Raw genomic sequence first — 9,650 nt, forward strand, 5'->3', positions numbered from 1 at the left:
TTCCCATAAAAAAATACAGGTGTGTGAACTTTGGAGGATTTTTCCCCCTCTAGGGGTCAAAGGTCACGCTACCACCTGACAGATTTGTCGGGAAAAGCATATTTTGACCCGGCATATATACATAATAGAATGTCGTGGAAGTCTGGAACTCTGTGATGTGACTCAATGTAATACATATTATCAATAAATAAGATCAAATAAAATAAGATTTTCACCATTTACTTACCTTTTAATCACCCTTCAAAAATGGTAATTTGTTCATTTTCTCAGTTGATTTCACAATCTGGAGGTTAACGAGGTCAGATTTTGGCAACTTCGTGGAGCCATATCTCAGGAACCGCTCAAGATATTGACCTCATTTAAAAAGCATTTCACTCACCTTGATAAGCTCTTCCAGAAACTGTAAGAATCATCTCTGTATTATGTATTTGAAATTTTGGTTGGAATACCTACTTTAATGGCTATTTTCAGCAAAAAAAAGGCCAAAAGTGCTGTACCCGTTCCATGTTCTATCTAAAGAATGGCCGGTTCCATCCATAAAAACAGGTGTTCCATTGCGGGTTACCTGAGGTCACATTGCACCTAAGTGGTGCGTAATGACCCACACATTCAATTTTATGTGCCTAAGACCTTAAAAATGTATTAAATCTCATCATTGTTAGTTTTTGCATACCTGTAATAAGATTAGTAAAGCTTTCGAGATTCAAAGTACTTGTTGTTGCATCTTTGTTCTCATATAGCTACTATTTAATTTATTTGAGAACCTTTGCCAATTTTGCACTGGGGTAAGTTTGGAATAGTCCACTTTTGCGTGGGAGGGAAATGGACTGAAATATGCTGTATTTGCTCCAAAGCAAATGTCGGCCTTTCTAGTTTAGTAGTACCTTTTCAATTGTTATCAGATGGCATGAATTACTAGGTGACTGCTGATTACATATATGTATATATTACAATCACTTTTTTATATTCTTGAGATTCTCTGTAAAATTGACAATCGTACGAATAGACTTTAGAGCAATACAAAACTTACGATTTAAATTTAGGCTTAGCAACTTACCGTTTTAGTTGTAATGAAATCATTAAAAAAATCCTACCAGTCACACCTTTGAGACGTTTTGCACAAAAACCATAGCAACAAATTAGAATTTCTAACAGTAAACAACAGCATTTTTAAATATATACTGAATTCAAATCTTCAAATTTCCTTTCTGTGATGTTTTTTTTTAAATATGACCAGACAATTGAATTACAGCTAAAGTTTGCACTGTTGACATTTGTGTCACAAATTAGTTTTAAAAAACTTAAAACTGACCAAAATGTGGAAATTCTGCCTATTTACAAAGCAAATTAAAGTTGTGGAACCAAGTTGACAGTCATGTAAATAACTTGAGGTTTTGCAGCCTGAAAAATCCTCCTTATTTCGTTTTACGTACATTTATATGTATTACAAAGTAGATCCTTAACAAAAACAAGTCGAATCATATAGCAGCGGAGTAGTAAGAAGAGAAGGTGATCAAATAGTTTGAGAAGATGTGTGTACAAAAACTTCTAGCTGCAGTGTATCTAATGGGGATACGTCATTCTGTAGGTCACCTGTATAGTAGCGTGTTACCAAGACGATATACACCAAAATGGTATATAAGGGAGGGAGGGAATGAGGGAGGGAGGGAGGGAATGAGGGAGTGGGGGAAGTGATGGAGGGAGGGAATGAGGGAGGGAGGAGGGGGAAATGAGGGACGGAGGGAATGAAGGAGGGAGGGAATGAGGGAGAAAATGAGGGAGGAAATAGGAGGGAAGTAGGGAAGAAGGGAGGAAAGGAGGGAGGGAGGGAATGAGGGAGGAGAGAGAGGGGTTGTTTCGGACAATAGGCAACCTTCTTGTAAACAATAAATACAACTGAAAGTCGTGGCCTAAAAATGAAATGGTTTCGTCACTGTTGAAATATCAGATGCAATAAATTTCAGTGAGACATGGCAAACATTACCATTTGAACCTTTCCAGGTATGATCAAGAATTTTTTGATACCCAATGCCTACAAAGTATATATACGCTACTGTATAGAACATGAGATGTTGAACATGTTGAACACAACATGAACATATTGAACATGAACATGAACGTATTGAACATGACATGTTATGAAATCAAGAGCTACTGTGAAATATTCCAGTTATTTTAATTACTGGCAGGGTGGTTTTCGGTCATGTAATTTTTCTATAATTACATTTCTTTGCAATATCTTTGTTTCCGTTAATTCTTGATTCAAGCATCTTTATTGTGTTTTTTGGCAATATCTTTGTTTCATTTTGCTTTATTATTACAGTAGATTCATTATTATTATTTCGTAATTCTGCAGGAGACGGACTCCATATTAACCTTCTATGCTTCCTACGTACCCCAACTCAACACTTTTGTAATTTTATTCGTAATCTAATATGTGTATATTATATGAAGAAAAAATTGAAAAAAAATTGCTATAATACTTGTTGCTAATTGCATATAAGAAAAAAAAAGAAAAGAAAAAAAATCTTCAAGTCACTAACAGGATGCTGCAACAGTATGAGCGAAAAATACGGTTAGAGAAGTGATATTTTCTATAAACCTCATTGGTACCACAAATATCATAGGATTGTCATATACTATGGCCACAAAATAATACAACCATGTATTATTAACATGACATTTAGATCAGACCTCACTTGCCTGCATGGAGGCAAATGGTAGCTACATGACATGTATATTTTACATTACGGCAGCGTTTACAAGATATCAATGTGTACAAAATTAGCATTGGTAAACAATTCCAAACCTTTTGTTCTCTCCACTTTGAAAAGACATTACAAAATAATGTTTTGGATTAAGGCATGACAACACAATTTCTCCGCTACCACAAGCTAAGATATATAGAAACTAGAGTTCCATGATCTCATACCTTCGCCAAATGATGTTAGCCTTTATGACTAAGAAATTGTAGATTAATCCCCTTGATTATGCAAATAGGATCCTATATTGCATCAATTGTACCTGTTGATCATATTCTACACCAGAAGACAATGTTATCTTATCAAAGAATGCCATTATAGTATTTCCTCATAAATTATACAAATGAGGTCCTTATTTGAATAAGTTATGTTTAATTACGTTCACCTTCACATATCTTTCAAATATACCAAGTATGAAATTCCTAATGAAGACCTACCCACTTACCAAATGTCAAGATAATCCATCTAAGCTTTCTCAAGTTATGCTGTTGACACACAGACAGACAGACAGACACACGGTCAGGAAAACATAACCTTCGTCAATTCTTGGTGAAGGTGAAAATCATATGCCCCTCGTCATTTCTCGCACATCTATCAGAAAAGCTAACGCAGGATCGCACAGAGCTTGAACGGCTGCGGGGCCAAGGTCAGTCCAAGGACGCCGTCAGTGGTTGGAGGAGGAGCGCCCTCTGGCGTCCTGAATGTGAAGGATTGCAGCAGGGTGGAGAAGAACAGGAACAGCTCCATCCTGGCCAGCTGCTCCCCGAGACACACACGTCGGCCTGGAAATAATGAATTTCACGACGTAAGACCAGGTCACGTCAAATAAAGTTCATGAGATCATTACTGCAGTTCCAATAATGATATCTAAACCTCACCTCCCGAAAATGGCATGAAGGACTCAGGCTTGTTGATAACGTTCCCTTCCGCGTCCAGAAACCTTCCGGGGTCAAACCGGTCCGGATCAGGCCAGTAGGCGGGGTCCATGTGGAGTGAATACAGGTTTGGTAGTACCTGGATGAAATAAAAAGAGAGAGATTTTTGTTCCGACACCAAGAACGGTTATCATTTAGTGCCTTTGACCTGAGCAGTCACCTTGGTCCAATAAAGTGACTAAGTGAGATGTGTCAGGTAGCTTCTCAGAGGTTTGACGTCAGCACTGAGTCAAAGGTATCCAGTAAACAAAGAAATTGTGCTAATAAATGTGAAGTAAATGTCAATATCACGCATTTGCCATAATCCAGTATTTTATATCTATTTTTGTTGCCCAGAAATTGCATTGGATGAACATATCAGTACTGTATAGTAACGATACCTTGGTGCCCTTAGGGATGTCATATTCCCGTACTTTGACCGTCTCTGTGGTGGCGTGGGGGATTGTAAAAGGCCCGACGGGCCGGATCCTCATGACCTCCAGCAGACAGGCGTTCACGTAGGGCAGCTGGGAACGGTGGGACAGGGCGGGCAGACTATCACCAACAACGGCATCAAGCTCCTCTTGTACCTGTTTAAGCGAAGTTGTATTAGCGGAAACATCGTGTGACTTTTCTAGAAGTCGCAAGAAGGGGAATGTTAGGTGGCTAGTGAAGGAATGCAAAGAAAGGGAACTGCTAGTAAAAGGACTGATTTCTGGAAATCTTTGGCAGGGTTTCATGAGTCCGAGATAGACAAACATATCCAGCTGTCCAGTACCTTATTCTGGATGTCGGGGTGCAATGTCATGTAGAGCAGACTCCACAGCAGGGTGTTGGTGGTTGTGTCTGTCCCCCCGAGAAAGAGGTCCGTTGCCATGTACATGACGTTCTCCTCCGTCAGACCCTCCACCTTTCCCTGCTGTTCAACTTCCAGCAGACAGAAGTCCAGGAAGTCTCGCGGGTTCTCGCGATCCAGGTTCTCGCGATGACTGGTTATCTCGTCCCACACTACTCGGTGAATCTTGGAGTTCTGTTTAAACACTTCCTTGCATGTCCTGTTTACTAGAAAAATAAGAACAGAAGGTGAATTGATGGAAACTGCCATTCAACAAATTACTAGTATTTTGTCAGCATTAAAGAAAATACTGATAGTCCGTGTTAATGACATTTACACTCCGTCAGAGGATATGTTATTGGATTCAACTTTCTGTCCACGCCAATTAATGCAAATTAATTCCAAATTTACATAATCTATATCTGTCTACGTTTCTCTTGTTCTCAATTACATATGCAACAAGCTTGAATAGTTCTATCATCTAATGAAACTGATTTATATAATTTCTTCATACATTATGCAAATTACATCCACGTTTCTATAATTGCCATCATATCATCATGTCAAGCATCACTTACATATCCTAACAGTCAAGCTACCTACATACCAAAAATGTTGATGATCTGTCAACCGGTTCTTGAGTTATCCTTTTTTGAATTTTATTAAACAAATGGGCCTGCAGTCCAGAATGAGCTGCTAGGGGTCCAAACTTTCTCTCCCAGCACAAGCACTATAGTACTACCTACCATCCAAATTTCGAGACCCTTGCATGTCTAGGTCATGAGGTATCAAAACCGGAAATTCTGCTGCAGAACCATAGCAAGCTGCCAGGGGGCCCAAAATCTAATTATTTTGAGGTCTTATCAACACCTACCCACCTACTAAATATCAAGACAATCCATCAAAGCCTTCTTGAGTTATCGTGTTAACAAACAAACACACACACACACACACACACACGAACGCCCCTGAAAACATAACATTTTTGGTGAAGGTAATGAACGAATGTAACCGCACTTCATTTTATTGTGTAATATATATAAATGATACTCACTTCCAGGGACGAACCGTAAGACAGGGAAGGCGCTGAAGATCTGTCCTGCTCCAATTTCAGCCATGACGCTTGCGATCGCCTTCCCGAGTTCGCGGAACGTTTCATCCCCGTAGTCGTAGCGCTTTCCGAACGTCATGGAGCAGATGACGTTTGCAACAGCGACGGTTATATCGTTTGAGACGTCGAATGGCTCTTCCTCGTATTCTGTCATCTGAATTTTCGGACGACATATGTTGTTTTGTGCTTAGCAGGGTCGATGATTTTTTTTTTATTCTAGACACATCCGTGAATAGTTTTGGCAAGTCAATGAATATTCACCCGACGTTTCGGTGACCCATGTCACCTGCCTCAGGGCAATTCTGACGGATTTACATTACACAGCATACTTGCAGGTGACGATGCTAATAGATGCGTTCCCAAACGCAAAGTATTTACATATATGCACATCTATACAGAGAACGATATCTACAATGCGGTCCCAAACGTTTAGACGTGTTGTATATACATGTAATTGATGACTAAAACAACAATAAACATTTACTTCTTTATAACGTGCTCCAAAACGCCTGCTAGATAAAACTATTGGTTGCGTAAAAAGGAGAGAGTCTATCTACGCATATTTCTTTTACCGCACGAAAAAAAAAATGATCAGCTAGGAGAGTGACAAATAGTTAATGAGCTATCAGCGACAGCAGACTGCACTATCTTACAGGGACCATTACAGTCTACAGACGCACATATAGATAGATACAGAAAGGGAGGAGGGAGGGGGGAGGGGGTAAAATTTACGTAAATTTGGTTAAATGAAAAAAAATAGTTTTAAGCAATTAGAGACAAAATGATTTTACACCCTTGCTATATCGTGACCCTCCCAGTCCACCAGACGCACATGTAGATATTAGAGACAAAGAGGGGAGGTTGCGAAAATGTTTTGATTTGGTCTTACCCTGTTGCGGAGACAGCTCGCCTCCTCTCGGATTTTCTCCTCGATGCTGCCAGGTCCCACCTTCATGCCCAGGTTCTTTAAGGCGGTGAGTGCGAACCTCTTTCTCTGTTTGAACTCGGTCCCCCAGCGTGCAGAGCCGATGTCTTGAAGAAAAGAGACTTCTTATTAGCCTCTTATCTTCTAGTTACATTGCAGCTGTTCTGTGGTTTATGTGAGAATCGTGGTCTATATGATGTAGCACACAGGTTTGTCAAATACCCCATAGATTGAAGGAGACTTGCAAGAGTACCTTCTCTAATTCTGCTCTAGTGCGGTGAAAAGACTATATTTTAAATTTTTTCCATGATCGATATGCCATCGCTGTACTTTCTTGCAAACAGACGACTCTAGCTATGTACTGTCCTCGACTTCCTCGGAAATATTAACTATCTTAGTATGCTATTAGTTGAGTATACTAAGTGCTTGAAAGCATGTATATCTGATATGTAGAGCTGTATGTATAGCTGTATATCTGACAAAAAAGAAGGACGAGTTACGTATACGTACCCTTTTGGTTACCAAAGACAGCATCGAACATATAATTTGGCGGCCTGGAGGCAAACAGCTCGGACCTGTCCACGAGCGCGTCCTTGACGGCAGTGTAGCCGTTCAAAACCACCGCATCTTCCATCCCCATTCTGACGGTGAAGACGTCCCCATACTGCCGCCTCCACGCCGTCAGCTTGAGGTGAGGCGCTCGGCCCAAGGCGAGGAGGTGCCCGAGAACAGGCACACGTCCTGCCGGATAGGGAGGCAGGTTTTCGCTGCGCTTCAATACGAAACACGCCATGAAAAAGACCGTAAAAAAGACGAGAAAAGACTGCAGAGTCAGCCCAGAGATGTGTAAAATCTCATAGAGGGACTCAATTATCCACCCGACGATTACGGCCATGTTTGTAAAGAATGCAGACAACATGCGCAGCTGAAATGCGTTTAGCCTGTGGCCATGACCCGACGCGGTCATCCGGTAACTGATTACACCGGGATAACCGGGTCAAACTACTTTTATTCCTGTCATTCAATTATGGATGAAGTATATATTTTTTACCCATTTGTGTTTCCTCTCCTTTATCTTCTTATGTCGTTTGGAAAACGTGATTAAACTTCTACGTTTTTCGGCCGAATGATCTAAAATTCGGTATAAACTTCTAGATAGTGTGGGCCGATACCACCACCCCGACATTCTTTGTCTTTTTTACATACTAGCCTTTAAAAAGATTATTTCCATTTTCAGAACAAAACTGTACATTTGAGGAGCTAAATGCCTGGTTTTGCACCGTAATTGAACACGTTTCTACCTTCAACAGTTAATTGAGATACATTGGCAACAGGATTTTTTGTCTTTATGTATTTTAATAGGCATGTCAAAAATTTCCTGCTCCAGCATTCGAATGCCAGAGAAAATCAACAATTTGCATGACGTCACTAAAATGATTCTTCGAATGTTTAGTATAAAATTAACTTAAAAAGTACGAAAAGCAGGACGTGTGACAGGGTGGTCATTAAAAATTACTGTTTAAAGATTTCTAGCACAGTTTTACTTAAAATTTCTAATACTGAAAAGCACTACAACGGGGTTTTGTGTATATTTGTTACTAAAAAGCACTGTGAAGGTTTCGAGAATATTTTACTAATAGTAATTTATGTATATAGGGGAAGGCATGGGGTTTTTGAAACAATACAGTGTATTACATGATAGAAAAGTTGATATGAAACAGTCCACTTAGGATTAAGAAGGCAGATGGACTGACATATGCTGCATTTGCTTCCGAGCAAATGTCTGCGTTTCTGTGTACACTGTTTGAAGTCTGTCGTCTGAAATGCAAATAAATGCCTTGTAGCAGACCAGTCTTGCTAATCGTCCCTTAGATCGAGGGGAGTCACAGAAATAGACATGGGATATGCCTAATCTCTTCTTCTCTTTCAGTGTGGCGGTAAAAGTGTTTCTCTCCTTGTCCTGTACCCTATCAATGTTTCTCCATGACAAGAAAGAATTCTTTCCCTCAGGGCTTGCGGCAGCTATTTTATGTCAAGAATGCAGTAGACGTATGGCCCTGCATACTTTACATGGCATATAACCTTTCTGTGGCCTGGCTTGCCGAAATGTCTAAGTATCAGACTTTGTTATTGGCAGGTAGGGGTGTACCAAATCAAGTTTGGTAGAAGTCACCATCCATTTAGCATGTTTGCCAGTAAAAATAAAAAATCGTAACATAACTGAACTTTTAATAAGCTATTACCATAACTGTTGTACGCTGACATTTACAAAAAAAAAGATATAGATTTTAAGCACATTGTATAAACATCACTCTCTCGTTCTTTCTCTATCTCTCTCGCTCGCTTTCTCTCCATCTACAGTACAAAAGCTATGCAATGATTAAGCATCACCCACGCATAGAAGATTGGTACAGTCCGAAAATGTTTTGCACGAATACAATTTTTTTTGTAAATCTTTCTTTGTGGTTTGATACGCTATAGTTTTTAAAAATAATCCATGATGGACAGTTTGAAATTATGAGGTTAAACTCATTATCATAATTTATGCACCTCATACGAGATGCCTACAGGCAGCCGTATTGATGACCTTCGTCCCATATCCAAAGCCGACCCTCCCCGGTGTCAAGCCAAATACATGATCCTACCAAATACATGACTCCGGCACTACTTGGGGGTTTCCAATATACCTGAGACAAGGGGGGGGGGTTGGTGGTGATGTGGGAGACTAAGCCTAACCTAACCCTAATCGTGAGTCTAACAGTAGTCCTGAACAATGATCCCAACTCTAACCCTAACCCTATCTTTAATACCTACCCCAACCCTTACTCTAATACCAACCCTAACCCCAGCCCTAAACACCTGGCCTCTCACGTATGTGGCAGCTCAAGGATTTTGCTCAACACCGGTACATTTGGCTTGTTCTTACAATAGCCAGATTCTGAGACGACCGCCCCCTGTCTGGTCGTTCTTGAATTGCAGAACGCCCTGTCAACCAGGAACCCGCGTAAGGCTTTTGTTGTCAAATGAGCCTTAACATTTTTTTTCTTTAAATTATTCATTACACCCTAACACCTTTACAAATTGGGTGTATGTGTGTGTGTGG

At 40.1% G+C, this 9,650-nt stretch overlaps 1 protein-coding gene across 1 annotated transcript; it reads right to left on the reverse strand.

Moving 5' to 3' along the window:
- Positions 1-3,354: 3,354 nt before the first annotated feature.
- Positions 3,355-7,442, reverse strand: LOC109462552 (cytochrome P450 2U1-like). Its single transcript, XM_019759109.1, has 7 exons — positions 7,058-7,442; positions 6,512-6,654; positions 5,566-5,776; positions 4,455-4,738; positions 4,078-4,266; positions 3,641-3,776; positions 3,355-3,544 (listed from the first exon to the last, which is right to left on the reverse strand). Exons 1-7 carry the CDS (start codon positions 7,440-7,442, stop codon positions 3,366-3,368), a joined length of 1,527 nt encoding a protein of 508 aa, XP_019614668.1. The 3' UTR covers positions 3,355-3,365.
- Positions 7,443-9,650: the final 2,208 nt, after the last annotated feature.

This window comes from Branchiostoma belcheri, unplaced genomic scaffold (assembly GCF_001625305.1).
Source record: "Branchiostoma belcheri isolate BF01 breed outbred unplaced genomic scaffold, Haploidv18h27 scaffold118, whole genome shotgun sequence".
In the NCBI taxonomy this organism is placed as follows: domain Eukaryota; kingdom Metazoa; phylum Chordata; class Leptocardii; order Amphioxiformes; family Branchiostomatidae; genus Branchiostoma; species Branchiostoma belcheri.